Source organism: Puntigrus tetrazona, chromosome 13 (assembly GCF_018831695.1).
Source record: "Puntigrus tetrazona isolate hp1 chromosome 13, ASM1883169v1, whole genome shotgun sequence".
Lineage (NCBI taxonomy): Eukaryota > Metazoa > Chordata > Actinopteri > Cypriniformes > Cyprinidae > Puntigrus > Puntigrus tetrazona.
The window spans coordinates 13,104,458-13,121,978 of NC_056711.1; the positions used below are offsets into that span (position 1 = coordinate 13,104,458).

General features: G+C 37.3%; 1 protein-coding gene across 2 annotated transcripts in view; it reads right to left on the reverse strand.

Annotated features, from left to right (window-relative positions):
- The window catches only part of kif16bb (kinesin family member 16Bb), a 32,022-nt gene that overhangs the window by 6,767 nt on the left and 7,734 nt on the right, over nucleotides 1–17,521 (reverse strand). For both annotated transcript variants that reach the window (XM_043255044.1, XM_043255043.1), the window contains 6 exons: nucleotides 17,423–17,482; nucleotides 6,286–6,405; nucleotides 6,081–6,132; nucleotides 5,851–5,988; nucleotides 3,677–3,759; nucleotides 1,919–1,980 (listed from right to left, as the gene is read on the reverse strand). In XM_043255044.1, coding sequence (XP_043110979.1) covers nucleotides 1,919–1,980; nucleotides 3,677–3,759; nucleotides 5,851–5,988; nucleotides 6,081–6,132; nucleotides 6,286–6,405; nucleotides 17,423–17,482 — 515 coding nt within the window. The remainder of the gene's footprint in view (nucleotides 1–1,918; nucleotides 1,981–3,676; nucleotides 3,760–5,850; nucleotides 5,989–6,080; nucleotides 6,133–6,285; nucleotides 6,406–17,422; nucleotides 17,483–17,521) is intronic.

Below are 17,521 nucleotides of genomic sequence, written 5' to 3' on the forward strand. Positions count from 1 at the left end.
TTTGTACATGCATTACAGTACTTCTGTTGTACGTATTGGTGAAATTTCACTTAACAAATACTAATAGTTAAACAGAAGCCAAGCTGAATGGAAAAACTAAGCATTTATCACAGCTTGTGAACAAGAAAAATTACTGTTATCAAAAAGGTTTGAGCTGGTTATAAACCAATCATATACGTAATGTTCCTTAGCAAACTGTAAAACTATAAAATGACAAAAACATGAATCCTGACTACTGAGACCCATAAAAAATACTTGATTTCTTCTTGCCTAACAAAAGACTATATATACATAGTACAAAAACTGACTTGCTGATAAATTAAAGCATATTTGGACAGTGTAATGCTTTTCTGCTTTTGCTCTGCTTGTATTTAGCAATGTTTGATGTGTGCATCAAATCCTATTGGACCATTTTGATGCTTTTGCAGAAACCAAATCCACAGTCTATCAATGAAAGCCAGAACGAAATAAATTAGCAATCTGCTCGGCTTGCGGTGCTCACATCAAACACACAAATTCATTATCTATAGAAAGCTTTGAACAACAAAGCCAAAGACGACTGAGCAAACAAACATTTTGTAAACACCAACAAAGGAACAATTAGGGGAACAGCGTGCAGAACATTGCTGAAGGCGTCTAAGGCACATAGATTGAGTGTACATGTGAAGAGCCTGGAGGTTCACAGATGATGCATGATGTCTCTCGGCTCCAGCTGCAAACAGTAGCATGTCAGAAAGAAGCATGTCTCCCAGCTGGGAGTTGGGAGACTGGGAGCTTTTTTCATTGTCATATTTGTTGCCACCCATCACATGGGACAGCCTAAAAACTGTCCAGCTGTCCACATGTCTTGTTCTCTTTCCTTTCAAACTTTCTTATACACAACTACCTGAATGTTTCCAGCAATCCTGAAGACCTCTCTGTTAATTGCTTCAGGTGTATTTAACTGGGGTTAGAGCTAAATTCTGTAAGAACGTAGCCCTACAGGAGAAGGATCACGTCCAGCTACAGACAGTAAACATACACCAGCATTTGACATGGTTTGCCATACGTAAGTACGGGCACCTCTCAAACTGACTCGAGTTGCATTTTGCATTAACAGTAAACGCACATAATATGCTACTTTATCAAATACATATATATATATATATATATATATATATATATATATATATATATATATATATATATATATATATATATATTATATTATAACATGTTTTGTTTTTCTTTAATTGTGTCTGTCAGCCCAAGAATAAAACAGGAAAATGAAATTAACTGCGAATGAGAGCCAAAACAAAATTAGTAAAAATGTGCGAAATGAATTTAAATGCAGGTGCTAATCCACTGATTTAGAATACAAACAAGACTTATTTCAACTCAAAAACTGTTGTGTAGTTCTATGGAATCACAGTGAGAATCACATTTTAGAGATGAATATTAAAAAAATCTGTTTAAAACTAAAAAGTGACAGAATTATGTCAAACGAACGGTCTAAAGACAAGCACTGCACGAGCATTGCATCTCTAACTCCTTTACATTAGGCTATGTTTTCATCAGAGGATATCAGAGGAGATTTTATTTTTTTAAGAGGATGACAGAATTCAGCATTAAACCCAACATGAACATGCAGCAAAATGCAAATACACTGTTACTTGATGTGAACAGGCCTCAAGACTTGTCCTAGAAGAAACTAAGGGGGTTCTAAATGTGACTATTTATATCCATCTAGTCCAAGTTTAAGTTCATAAAAAAGCATTAAGTGAAGCATTAAAAGTTAATTTTTTTTCGAGATAAGTGGATTGCAAAATATCTTATGGAAGAAGATAAAGCTACCATGCTGACTAAACGTTATATAACATAATGAATCAGAGGATGGATGGGGATAGAGCACAGTCTGTCTCACAGCAGGTGCACTCACCTGAAATGACTGAAAGACTCCACAGAGAATGCAGTGGAGTTACTCGACACGAAGAGCCCAGACTGTGGAAAACATACAGACAAAAGGATAGCTGAGCATATACACACAGCACTGCGATACAAACCACTCTCACAACAGAAAGACAGCTGTTTCTAACACACGGCAATTACAGCACACTAATTAAAGCAAACATGCCATTAGAAAACACTACAAATCACCATCATTCAGATCAAAATGAGAGAGTAGAATGCGAAGAGACTAGTAAACATGATTGCAACGTGCCTCAATGAGCATGGGAATGAAACACCTTTTATAGCAAATTGTCTTTGTTCTAATAAAAGTTTAAAGAGATCGTTCATACTAAAATTGTCATGTTGTTCCAAATCTCTATGACTTGCTTCGGGAGAATACAAAAGGTTTAGCAGTATGACCGAGCTGCTCTTTTCCATAAACTGAAAATTCCCAAGGGGAAAAAATCACCACGAAGAGCAATAGTACTTTTAAATGTTATGTTATATTATTATCTTAAGTATTATTATGTACAGCAATTACTATCCTTATTATTATGGTTTACTTTCACAGTACAGAGAATGTGCATTACTTTTAGTTTCCATTCAAGACAGAAGTACAGAAATACAGGTTTAGAAATGAAGAATGAGTACGTTTATACTGTACATCTAAATCTGTCAAATTTGAAATTCAGATGTCTGATAAATCTAAGGTAGACCCCTTTGGAATCTGTAAGAAGAAAATATTGTCGATTTGCGAGAAGAAAACATTTATTTCCAGAGAAGAAAATGACTTCTTCCGAAATCCCTTTTTGTTCAGAAACCGGGATGCCTAACAGAGGCAAACATAGACATAATATTTCACGATGTTCACTGTTACTATCCATACGGAAAAATAACCATTTCAAACTTATTCACTAGCTTGTTTTAAATCATCTTAATGTAAAAATTCAGTCATAAGATTCATCTGGACACAAAACATCAATGGAAACAGCCCTCAGAGGAAGTTAGTTTATGCAAGCAATCTTTAAACTATTATATGCCATTGTATAATATGGAAATTCGCAGTTTGTCTGAGTAAAACAAAGTTTCGCACAACAAAAATGACTGAATGGTGCCGCTGAGAGCTCCGTGAGGCAAGTTAACAGTTGTTTGTGAGCATAAGAATAGTTCACGCAGAGAGAAGGCGCTGTAATCTCCGTGCACAGAAGAGGAAACAGCTGCTGTCTAACTTTACAATGAGAGACTTAACAGTCAGGAAATATTTAATTACCTGTCACAGCAGTGAGAGACAGAGAGAGGGAGGGAAAGTTAGAGAGAGTGTTGGAGGCTGGCGAAGACAGTAAAACAGAGGAAGTGAAGGTGCATACTTGCAAACCAAACGACAGAGACATGTTCGGCTCTTATCAGAAGACACTGAGGTGCACAATTACTTTACCTCTCTGAGGAAATGAAGAAAAAAGGTGTAAAAGATAAAAAAGAAAACAGGAGCTTTGCAAACATACCAAGAGGGATTTATAATTTTAGCTTGAGGGAAGAGTATATGTGCCTCTTTGAAGAAGAAAGCTCTTGTTCTACCTCGCATGGAAGAGCATGCAGCCAATTGGCATAACAATTACAACTGAGAGCGGTTTCTGATGACTTGCATTTTTTAACATAAGTTTGTAATTCTGCTCACCCTTTATCCAGCAGCATTTTAATACATATTTTTTAACAAATAGCTTCAGAAGAAGTTGAGTTTCCCCCCCACCTTGCGTTTCTCCCGAAGTTGAGCTGCTTCCTGAGGATGGTTGAAATGAAACGTGGTGGCCTTTCCAAGTTGTATGTTCACTCCTGACAAATGCAGAAATATACACGCATGGTGAAAAATACAGCAATAATTAAGCAATATCTATTAAGACACAACATAGGAAGCTATTTTGTTTTAAAAAATCTGTTGCATTAGAGAAATGGAAAGACTGAAAGCCTAACAATATATATTTCTATATAGGTGAATCTCTTTTGTGTGGTAAATATATGTTTACCTTTACAATAAAAGCATGCAGAAGCAGTCTAGCAAATCTGGCAAACACAAATAATGATGGATGGACATGAAAAGAGAGTAAATATGCAATCCTATCCATTTGGCCAACCTATCGCTTTCCTTTTCTAGTAAACACATTATGCCAAACGTTACTGAAACGTAACTTTCCCGGGGGATTGTGAGAATGCTGGATTCTTCCTGGAGCAAATGCCCATTTCTCTCTTTCTCTCCTCCCTCTTTCTGTGGTGAAAAAAAAACTAATCTTGCCTCTATTAATGACTTCCAAGGGGTGACAAAGCCCTTGAAAAGCCTGCATCAGATGGATTTGGGCCATGGTTGCTGTGGAAATTACTATCATTTGTTCAAAGGAAATGGCTTCAGATGCCACCGTGTCTAAAGAGGGGAACATTGGCAAATTGAAATTTGTGAAAAGGAGACTAGCATGGTTCTCTCACTCTCTTATAAGTCTGCTTCCTTTTAGTTGGCTTTTCTCTCTCTTTTCTTAATCTTACACCCAGAATAGATCTAGCTTGTTTTGTCTGAATTCTGGAGGTTTTTTACCCTTTTTGAAAGGTTAATCCCACACATGCACTTCAAGCCCCCTCTGCACTCTATCTGTTTCATCTGCCAATTAACTGCGGGTCGGGTGCTTTGTCCGCCAGAGTGTTAACCTCAGTCATGTTTGGCTGTTCTGGAAGTGCCGCGAGTCTCACTCTGAGATGAGAGTCGCTCTGGTGGACATGTACAAGGATAGAGGCAGTAGGGCGGGACTGTTTCACTCCACAGGCCTGGGAATGCAGAGAGGAGATCTGAAGTGGCAAGATGCAGACATACTCAAAGAGCTCCTCTGAATTCCACTTAAAACCAGGGGTTTTATATGCTCCATATTCTTTCTAAATTTGTTTGCTTGCACAGTTAAAGTTAAACAATAAAATTGACTGGGCCTTTAAAATCTGATTGGATGGAACCTATTATAAGTTTCTGTAAAGAACAGAGCTACAGAGCTAATAAACTAAACTGTCCATGAACATGAGTTCATTCGCGAAAACAGCTAACTCAAGTAATATTAATCCAACTGCAGTTGAGTTGTTTTAATAATTTGAATTATATATATATATATATATATATATATATATATATATATATATATATATATATTAAAAGTTTGTTTTATAGAAAAAGCATATAACTCCAGCTGTTGTTCTTTTTGCTAAAGCAGATACCTCCACATTTCTTGTTTCAGAGTTGAACAAAAACACTTGTACATCTTTGTAGTCCCCTGACAAACGTTGTGATCATAAACTGTACGATTTTGATTACACGCAATACAGGGAAAAGCTTTTCCCTCACCATTATAACATGATGATTTTTCAAGGTTCAGTGAATGTTTTAGCTTTTATTTTCCTTTTACACAGTGACGAAGATATCATCAGGTTCATCAAGTTTATCAAAATTATCCATTCTCAATCACTGTGACTCACAAGCTGTGACAAAACTTCTCTGAGCTAGAGCGTTTTTTCAAAGTCACATATCAGCCTTGTCACCTCACCTGAATAGAGTGTGCCGATTCACTAAAATGGACTTTTAGGCTTCTGTTTACAAACAACACGGGTCCTTGTTGGCTTTTGCTGTAAAACGCGAACTGCCAATGCCTTGGAAGTGGACAATATTGACTTTTTTACATATTTTTTCAGTTCAGATCATGCTGAACTCTAAAAGAACTGTGATATAAGTGTGTGATATTCTATTGATAACATTGAAATCTAGCCTTGGAAATCTAGCCTTGGTAAGCAAAAAACATTTCTCTTATTGAACACTTACCAACTCCAAAAACCCTTAAAATGTAAAAATTACAGCATCTTATAATTTGTCACAAAAAATGAGACATAACTGTTCAATACCCTGGGTCAGAACGTATGGCTGGGTCACTTCCACCCCATTAATTGTACATCTGGCTCCTGGTAGCGGCACGAGTGTGACAGTTCCTGTCTGGTTCTCAAACACACAGTGTTCCTTCTGAAGAGCCTCACCATGGAGAACTGCAGAACAGAGAAACCTCAGAGTGAAAAAGACTCTGACATTGCAAACAGCATCTTGTCAGGAACAAAATCAATGTGGACAGAATACAAACCTATATCCTGCTCTGGCTCGGTTCCTCCAGCCCCAACTGAAGTTCTACCCTCCTGAACAGCAGAACAGGGAATGCTTAGAAACCCCAGAAGTGTAAATAACAATTCGAACAATCCTCTAGTTATTGACAAGTAATGCTGCTTGGGCAAAACTGACAAACATCAACACGTCAATGAGAGATAAGCTCAACATGTGGCTCTGCTTACCTTTAACTGATAGAGAACGACCCCTGTGCTGAGACGATCTTCATCAATGCAGATTAGATAGGGCATTTGCGAATCAAGTACTACACCAATACCCTCCTTTCTAATAGCTACTGTATCCTCCTAGATAAAAAGAAAACATTAAAGTCAACAGAGAAAGTGAGATGAGATGAGATTGATGGGTTTTGGCAAGAAAGATGATGAGCTAAACCATCAGAGAGAAAAAAAAAAAACTCAAAAAAATGTTTGAAGAAACGGGACCCCTGCATAAAACTGAAATGACAGACATTTAATTGTAAAGCATCAGAGCAGAGGAAACAGTGTGTGTTGTTTATGACTTTGTCTTCATGCCCCAAGGCCAAACAGAATAATATCTGGCTTTGGCTATATGTCGAAAGGTTGAGGGAATGGGGATGCTGGGAGAGAGGGAGGGATGTGAAAATAAAAAGAAAACACCATAAATCATTTAGATTACTATGGGTCCATCTCAAACTCTCAAAGAGTTTGCAAAAGGAAACCACATTCAACCAATCCCATCTCAGAGATATGCTGTTAAAACAAGGACACGTCGCAACAGTCAATACTTTAAATGTTTAGAAAATAACACTACTAAAAAACACTTGGGATTTGAGCTATGACAATTCCAATGTGTAAAAGACTCGATCTGTAAAGATGGAGTTCGATGTCACAGATTAGTTTAAATTATTCGTAAAAATATTATCTGACTTGCTAACAGTCGTGATGAAGTGTTCAGAAAAAGGACTTGTACAATCTTCCAGAAATTAAATATTGTAAGATAGTTATTAGGCAGGAGGGATTCGGGGCAGTTCTGTTATGATTTGTGGGACGTTGCTGTACTGTGATGTTCCTTACAAATAGGTTGCAAACTCTGATAAGTGATAAAAACATGACTCTTCTTCCTTAACAATCACAATTAAGTTTGGAAATAGAAATATGTATATTAGATTCCAAATAATGCTATACAGACTAAATAAATGACAATTTTTGTCAAGTCTGTCTTTAAAATGCAGAATTTGTCCATTAAAGATGTGGTATTTATACACCCAAGTGCTCATAGCTTGTGAAAAATGTTGAAATGGTGTCGCTATTCTATGCATGGCTTGTGATTAATGCGGTGATATAGCACAGTGTTGACGTTTCGATTAAAAATAATTACACTCCGACACCAACACTCCCCATCATAAACTTTAAAAGTCACAGTTAAATCAATATTCACAGAGAAAATCCATTGGGCTTGGACTGGAAAGGGAGGGACAAATCTAAATATGTATTTAATGACATTTGAACAGCCCTTTACAGGACAGTAATGATAAGCAGAAAAATTATTCTGCTGCGCGGGGTGTCTTTTTTTCTTAAATACGGTAGCATGTGTCCATGTTATGCCTCTTATTTAATTCGCCACAGAGATGGGAGGCACTTGGATGTCGACGTTCATGCATGCCATCAAAGCACACAAATTCTTCAAAGGCCATTTGACATCCTCGATGGTAAATGCAGATAGAGCATAAAGATTAATGCATGTTGGCTCCAAGGGAGCCACTATAACATATGAAACAAATTCAGCATGCAGGATTTAGCATGTTCATTTTCAGTATGCAAATCCTAGACATACTGCGTTTGCGAAAATCCACGCTGAAAAGGCCAGCTTAGTCAAGTATGAATTTTCAGGCTGTTTCTTTCTGATTAATGTTAGTTCGGTTAACCAGCCAATCCACCAGGAAGGTTAAGATGGGTAAACTATCTGGGTAGACCATCACACCACCAACCAAGATCATCATATGCTGTTTTTTCCCACAAACTAAGGTGCAATATCCCACAATGTAACAATTCAGCTTTAAAGGGAAATGGTGAATTGAAATGGGGAAATGGGGGCCATTGGTTGATATACCAAGTTACATGCAGTATAATATATTTCAGGAATGCATAGGCTTTTTCAAATTTTTGTATAACCTCAACAAAATAAACAAAACCTCTATTCATTTTTTAATTCCTATATTTTCTTAGGGTCTATCTAACTTTCAAACATTTCTATGCCATCCACATTGTATGCAAACATCACTAAAATGGTAGAAAGTGTCATGCCTCATCAAATAAGTACTCTGCTTTGAATAATGTGTGCTTTCACCGGGGAACGCGCTTCTGTTTCCAATACGAGAGAGGAAATAATGACAACAATCCACCTGACTGAACAATGAGAAAAGACCTTCGGATGCCCTGCGCATACTGAATCAGCACAACAAAAAGAAAAACACTTGCATACCAATTTGCCTGTGAGGATTCATTCTAAATGGGAGAGGGCCAGAGGACGTCTTGAAAGGAGTCTTGGACTTGAACAGAGTGTTAGTATTAATTCAGAAATTTGGACACCGGAACACCAAAGGTTTTCTCTCTAGAATAAAAGTTAATGTGTTTTGGTTCACTGTGCCCACTGACCTGAGAGCTCAAATGTCTTTCATTTTTTATAAAACTGCTTTAAACTTTTTTCAGATTTTAATCATACTGTTTCTCAACTTTATGACTATTACAGAACACAAAAGTGGAAACTATGCATTAAATCCCTGCAGCTCTTTAATGCAAATACCATGAACATAAACTGGAGCTATTAAGCTTCAAACAGCATGCAAAAACATCCTATAAGTTGTATGCAATAAGTCTTTTGACGAGATTATTTGAGTCAACTCAAAAAATCAATTTAGCCTGATTTAGGATAAACTGATTCATTTTAAAGAACTGAGACAAAGGAATAATTTATTCACAAATTGGACGCTGTTACTTATCTCTCATGTTCTCATGAATGAGTCGGAAATTTATGATTTAAAGGGGACATGGGATGTTTAAATGTGTCTTGTCAATAAACTGAAATAATTGACATCTTTTCAGCGATTAAGGGAGTGCTATTTGCCTGCTTTCTTTGCTATATTCAGTCCATTCAGAATTTGAATAAAGGTTTTGTTTTTCATGCTGCTAAGAGGACCAATGTAGCATATTCGCAGTGGATTACATTTGTTTTTGAAGGCGATGCATTCCCAGATCTACCTATATGTGTTTATGTTTGCATGAATCATTGCAGGTTTTGCTAAAAGGATGTTTCTGAAGGATGGATTAGTAGTAACTGCTCGTCCAGCTTCACCTCCAGAAGAAGTGAATATGAAGTGAGAAGTATGTTTTATTATTAATCTTTGCGTATCGCTGGAAGAGATGTGTGGAGATGTGTTAACATTTAAAGGGACACGCACTGAAATGGGTCAAATTTTAACCAAAGTATGTTATAGACTTTTCATGAAGACCCTAAATAATCATACCAACATGTGGAAAATGTGAATCTGATGTCCCCTTTAAAATTCAGTATCTAAAAAAATACTAAACGACTTCAGAAGGCATGGAATACAAAGCTCCATGGACTAATTTGATACTTTTTATGGTGTTGTGATTTTAGAGCTTTATATCTCAAATTTGCATTCATTTTAACTAAAAGAGTAGACAGGGGAAAAAACCTTGTACAAGGTTAAGGGAGGGTAAATAATAAAGGCACCTTTATATAATCAATCAAATAACATTAACAGTTAAATACTTTTATTTAACAATTACAGGCTTCTTCTGCTCATCTGCCATTCCTCCCTCATTCTCTGCCTCTTCAGGCTAGAGAGCAATGTGTCTATTTCCACCTCATCGACAGCAGCAAACGGAGCAAAATCCTTTTCTCCTAACGAAGAGGGAGAAGCATCGATTGTATGGAGGGTCTTCTCTCCACACTTAATTAAATGAATTCTTCCAAGACTTCATTAGATGAGAGAGGGATTGAGAGAGAAAGAGAGGGAGAGGCAGGGAGATAGATAGGAACCATGTCGGCAGATTAATGTACTGTATCACTTTTTCAGAGGGAAAGGAAGAGAGAGACAGAGCAAGCCTGAGAGCAAGGTACCTTCTGCCCCCGAGAACTTCTTAAACATGATGTGTGTGCTGGTTGTAAAATTACATGCACTCTAAACTTCTGCAGCAAATGAGATTTGGCTGGCATTTAAAAGCTCATCATAAAACCTCTAATTTATTTCACTCTCTTGGCAAATTAAAGGTGGTTCTGGTGCCCAAGACTTCAGCTATTTGATGCACTGAATGTGGTCTGAAAACAAGGCAGATGCACCGGGTGAAGATTAAAAAGAGCTCTGAATATATATGGGTTGAGAGATCAAGAGAGGGTAAGAACTGCAAAATGGTGCACTGACTATAAAAAGAGGGAAAGAGAAGGAGAGAGAGAGAGAGAGAAAAAAAGAGAGGAGATAAAGTGGGTAGAAAGCATGAGATGGTATGTTTTGTTATCATATAGGGCAGTATAAACAAGAAAGAATAAATCTGGTTTTATATTCTGTAATGCCTATCCATGCGAAACTTGATGTTGTGATGCTAGGGTTTTATGGTGCCAGGGTTATATCATGTTGCTACGATGTTCTTGATATCGTGGCCCCTATGCATGACTCAGATTTCTTTTTTTTAATCAAATCTGTGGCAATTTTAGCATCCAGTTGATTTGAAAAGTCACTGCACATCTCTGTTCAATAAACCACATGGTTTGAGGTATCATTCAAGTTTTTAATTTATTACATGGTATTACATGGTTTATTACAAGTCTTTTTTAAATCCCTTACTCTATGTTAGCCATTTGCTGATTTACTCAATGAAAGTGCACATTCCCTTTCCTTTCAGGTTTTGATATGGTTCTCAGATTGATGTGACATCCATTAAAAAAACGCTACATTATATATTCCGCTTCATCAGGTATAAACTGGACGTGCACAGAGCTCATTAAAGCAACGCTTAATTATTGCCATTCGCTGTTCGTTCCATCCCATTTTATTATCTGAAGGTATTTCAAACATATCCAAGGCTGAAAAAAAGAAGTGTTGCAATCACAACACGGCAATTAAACAGTTGTCATGCATAATTAAAGAGTGTATTTTAATAAACACTGAAAGTGATAAAGAAGCGAGAAGAAGAAAAATGAAATTCAGAGAAATGGGAAGAGAAGGAGGAGGATAGAGAGACGCTTAATATATAAATAAATACTCTTCCAGAGCCACCTCAAGATGAGAATGAGCGCTTGTGTTAGTGTGTGTGTGTGTGTGTGTGTGTGTGTGAGTGGCTCCGGGGATTTGATGCATCTTTTTTTCGAAATGAAAACAAATGGCACAATCGACTGGAAGATAAACTGCTCTGGTTAGGCCGCCATATCTGTCATCAATCCTTGCTATTCCCTTTAGTTCTATATGAGCACTCCTAAATTAACAAATGCGATGAGGGCACATCACCTCGCCAGCTGCCGAAGACTGGGACAGCCACTGGACAGAAGCTAATTCCCTCCCTCACACTTTCTTTCTGTCTCTCTCTGCGAGTCCACTATTGAACCACATCTCCTTATTAACCGCTGTCTCCTCCCCACCCACCCTGTAACCAATCTACAACGGCACAGCTGCATAACTTTGCATTCCAAATCTGCCTCAGAAAGCGAATTAAGATTCTGTTTACGTTCCAGAGCCAGAGAATTGCCGTCACTCTCTAAAAGCGTCAATTTACTCCTGTGAAGCAGCGAATCAACTCGCATCAACCAAATTAACCCTGAGCGTGCTGAAAGAGTGAAAAATGAAATAGTCAGAAAAGGTAGAAATAAGATTTTACGAGATTAAATAAAACTGACATCTACCAGATGTGTATATATATATATATATATATATATATATATATATATATATACTATATATCTATCTATATCTATATCTATATATATATATATATATATATATATATATATATATATATATATATATACACACTGTATATCTATCTATTCTATCTATCTATATCAAAAATCTATCTATATCAAAAATCACTGTATTTCTAAAGGAAACCAACTGTCTTCAGAAAATTTTGGCTATCGTTTTCATTTCTTCTAGCATGTAACGGCTGATAAAGCAGCGTTCGTGAGAGGAGAACTGCTTTGTATACAGCGTTACCAGGGAAACCTCGACCTCTACCACTCATAACAGCACCTCCCACTGGAAGAGAACGAATTTCAATTTTTCGATAAATTGAAATTTATTCTTCGCCAATCCCATTTCACTATGACAGCTCATGGAAAATAGAAACATTATACGAGGGGCATATGACAAGTTTTGACAAAACGTATGACAACATTTTATTTTGGCAGATCGTAAAGTAAACTCTCAGAACAGCTCTGGAGTTCATGTAGAGGGGGCTCATACAATGAGATGCCAGACACTAAAAACAGCATGAGCATAATGTGTGTATGTGTAGCAGACAAAACTGCTCTGCAGTTCACACCAAGACAGAGAACACATTTAAACAGCAGCCTTTTGTGGTTTTACATTCACAGAGTGTACAGCCCTACTCTTGATTTATTCTTCCAAATTCTGTGACATTCTACATTATACAGTAAATTCCGTTTTTATGACTAGATTTTGCGATTTCATCCACATTTTCCACATCACGGAAATCATAGGGCACCACATATAAGCTGAGGTAAAACTATTCTTAGTGATGACCTTTCTGAACGTAGTCCCACATCTGCCTCTGTAAGGGATCGTATAACAGTTGGCCTTTTATTCTCAAATAACTCTTAATGGTTCAAGGGCCAAAAGTTTGATCAAAAAGACATCTTTGAAATTACATTTTTATTTTTATTTACCAAATATGTTCTAGATGCCGTCGTGCTCATCAGAAACAAAAAGAACAGCTTCAGCCAGTTTGTAAAACACAAATCAGAGGTATCAATTTTGTGGCCTCACATCCTTTATTTGCTGGTTTGTTAGCATTTTGTTTAACACACCCACTGAGACCATGCCATGTGCTGTTAGCAAGCTAGCGACTGGAACCCCAACCGAACAGCGATGGAAAGAATTACAACACGGTCATATTAATTAGAGCACTGAATGCTCTGAGATTAATCCGCCATATGTGACTAATCAAAATCTCTTAATTAAGGACCGTAGCATTGTTTCATGATGAGCCTCAATGCTCTGGGCGTCTTGAATTAACCTGTTATTTGCTCTTTTTGCCCTTTTAGCACTTACACAAAGGAGTTCTGGATTCAGCCCGCTTTTCTACAGAGTTTATGTAGTATAAGGCAACATGCTCTGAAACACTTCATCAAGCTTTGGCATTTTCTCAGAAATCTTGCACTCACTAGAAACAGGCCGCCAGCTTTTGCTTTCTGCTTAGCACTCCCTGGTCAGGGTCAGTATCAACATGACCAACAGTTTGATTGACTGAGAGCTTTAGGAGATTAAAGTCTCTTTCTAAATCTAGCACAGAATTAGTTATATGAAGTAAAACTGGACCTACACTTATTATATTTGCTTCTGAAGACATTAATCTTTAAGGAATAGTTCACCCATAAATGAAAATTCTGGCATTATTCCAAACCCGTAAGTCCGGCATTCATCTTCAGAACACAAATTAAGATATTATTATTGAAATCCATAAGAAATAACCAACTACCATGTTCAAAGCCCAGAAAGGTAGTAAGGACATCATAAAAATAGTCCATGTGATTCAACCTTAATTTTATAAAGCTATGTGAATATTTTTTGTGCGCAAAGAAGACAAAAATAATAACTTTGTCCAACATATCTGTGTCCGTTTCAGTCTTTGCCAAGTCATTAAGGTCCAATGCTGTTTTAACATCAGTCTTCATCTTCGTTTCTGTTTTGCCGAAGACTGAAAAACACACAGGTTTAACAGGGTTTTTTTTTTGTGGAACTGCCATATTCAAGCTTACATATTCAGTAAGATTTTAGCCTCTAAAACAAAATATTTGTGTTTATTTTAAGCTTAAGGTTCTAAAGGTAGATTACCGTATACTGGCTATGATATTCACCAAACAGTATGAAAATTCCCACAAATCAACACAACGCATTTCTTACACAGAAATGTCTTATTACGCTACATTGAAGAATCTCTAAGTTTAATCGTCACGTTTGGTCATCGTTCCAGCCGTGCATATACAAACACTGGGTGGCCACTGCAGACATTAGGGTGATTGAGGAAAAGAAACCACAAAGCACGGCACACATAATCTCGAGTTAATACTTCTTCACCAAGAGAAGCCATTTTAATCATCTGCTGCACAAACCCCCTTCCTTCACTCTGCCACATGTTGACTTCAACATCATTAAAGAAGTTTTTATGGTGGCTGGATGACATGATAATCTAAATAGCTTAAAAATTAAATATAAACCATGGGTACGCTTTCTTTTGTTTATTTCTTTGCTTCAAGTCCATGTGAAGGAGCAAAAAAACATCAAAGTGCTACAGTGCCATCTTTTGGTTCAACCTTTTCACCTCAAATTTTCAAAAACACATTGAACCAAAATAAAAAAGTAGTAGAATGTCATGTAATATGACAACACTGTCCAATACTCTAGAAACATAAGTACTGTTAAGTATTAAACTTTGGAACACAGAACATCTTGTAAAGGCATTTTCCCGTATCCCAAAATTATATGTGAATTGTAACACTTTAATACTTAAATCTACTGAATTGTTTATTTTCATGTTTTTTATTGTCTGCCTCCAATATAATACTATAATCAATACAACAGATGCTTAATATGCAATCGCTTGCCATTGGCAGAAAAACAAACCATAAAAAAAACAGTCATCATCTGCGTTTTGGGGTTTGCAAAATTTTTAAATCTACTGTTTCTCAGTCAAGCTCAGAGGAGGACCAAAAAAAGAATGAGCTTTGAGATCTGTGCCTTTGTTCTTCTCTTTCTCACCACAACACTTTCCCATCAAAAAAGACGCCAAAGCACTTGAAAAAGGTGGCGAAGAATAAGCAGTTGAGAAGCGAACATGCTCATTATGGAGGGACTTGAGAAAACAGCCCTGGAGAAGCGCTATTTGAAGTGATTATCTGCAATTAAATTCAGCTGATGCATCAACGGCTCGTCCCCATGCTGTTAGGTGGCTTGGCGAGGACAGAGCAGAAATTTACAAAAGCTGACGACAAATTGGTCCCTGGATACTTCCTCAACTTTCTTTCAACCCTAACATGTGCACACTGATTTCGATTGGCTAAAAGCAGGATGGTCACAGAGGCAGTTGGCATGCTGGCATGGCAGGAAGTGAGTAATAGCTAAACAGAGGTCTGGGCTATTTGGCCCTCTGTGGCTCATGTCTTGCTGCTTTGACTGGAGCAGATGAGCAGCTAAAAGCTCAGAGAGTATGCGTGACCATCTGCCATCTCTGTTTTGCTCTCTGCTTCATAGATTTGGGTGTGTATGTGTGTAAATGAGACAGGGAGAGAAGTGATGGGACGCGAAAGAGAGAGAGAGAGAGAGAAAAAAAAGGCAGAAAGCAAGTCTTGCTCTCCTTCCTCCTCTATCATGGACTCTTTTCCCTTTTCCCCTATCCGCTGTCACACACATACGCACAGGAGCAAGACAGAGGTAATAGACTCTCATACCAATGAGCTAATGCTGTGGCATTCTGACAGTTCCAGCTTGTGGCCTGAAATTGACCCCCAGACTCCAGCTACAGTCTGAAAACCTCCATTTACAACACCACAGGCAGCTATACAGCACCCCATCAAACACACAACCAGCCTAAGGCAAAAACATCGCAAAACTGCGCTTATCAAGCGCAACACTGCCACCTGTCGGGGGGAAAACTACCAGCTGATGTTAAATGTGATATTTATGGAAGAATCTAACTGTTATTTATTGCCACACAACCAGGGCCAGTTGCACCTCCACAACTTTTGACATAGAACAGCACTTTGAATTTATTATGGGACAATCTGACTGGAGCAATCTGGGGTTAAGTGCTTTGTTCAAGGGCACAGTTGTAATGACTTCTAACGGGGATTAAACCATCAAACCTTCACCTAACAACGACAAATCATCATATAACACTATAATATAAGAAAACCGGACCAGGGAGCAAATTATAAGTTAATGTGTATTATGGCAAAATGCTCCTAATGCTGCTTATGTAGCTATCAATATTTACAGACTACAGCATCTACTTTAGTTAAGTCTTCCTTATATATATATGACTTTCTGCATTGATTATTTATGAAAATGTGGGCTGATCTTCATTTAAGTCAGAATTAAACACAATTTGACTAAACTGACTAAAATAACACAAACATTTTATTTTGTAAAAGACCCTACATACAAATGTAGAAAATGGTCAGAACCGCAAAAAAATCTTTGTTAATGTCTACTAATAAAAAGTTTAGTGTATTTGAAGGAACAACCCAATTTACAGAAAATATTGACTCCAATAACCCCAAAACCTTATTAAACTTATTTAATAATGCCGCAAAAATAACAGTTCTGTTAATAACAACATTAACCAATGCTGAATGTCACGCCAGTACATTTTCAATAATACACAACACACATTAATCAGACTGATTCACATCAAGTTCCAGATTCGAACCTGCATCCCTGTAGAAGAAAGACGGCTCTATGTGCTACACCACATCTCTTACTATTGACAGACTATTTAATTGTCAAATAAACCAAGTACTTACAAAATACCTGACCCATTTTCACTGCACAGTTAAAAGGACAAAAGCTATCAGAAAACAGAAATCTGTGGCACCGACAGGTCTTGCTCTATATTTAGCGGCACATGTAGCCACAGTGATGCAGAGAGCTAAAGTGATATAGTTTTTCTACCTCACAAGCAGACTACTTCACTGTTCACAAAGAATGCTGCTGATCAGTGAAGAGCAGACTGGATTCACCGCAGTCTTTCTCAGATCACTGTGGATGAACAAGTTAGTTATAGAGGTAGAATCGATGCTGTGCTCTTCCGACTACAGTGGATTTTGGGAAAGAAACGTTGACAGCTGAGTAATATCAAATAAAACCTGTTCCTTATATAGACAGAAGGAACATGGTATATTTTACAGTTTATAAGCTTAAGAAAAAGTGGCACATACCAGTTTAAATAATGTTAAATAATTATTTTTTTAGTTTTGGGTGAACGATTCCGTTAAGCTTTACACTTGCCACTTATTTCATCAGCATTTCCTGAAATTCATGATTAAAAGGAAAATGAAAAGGCATGTTATTAATGTGTGCGAATTACCAACCCCAAGAATATTGTGGATTTCTTTCCAACGATTAGCCCACTGTTCTGTCAGCTCCTGAACCTGTGAAAAAAATTGAGATCCTTCACATTACTTCTATAA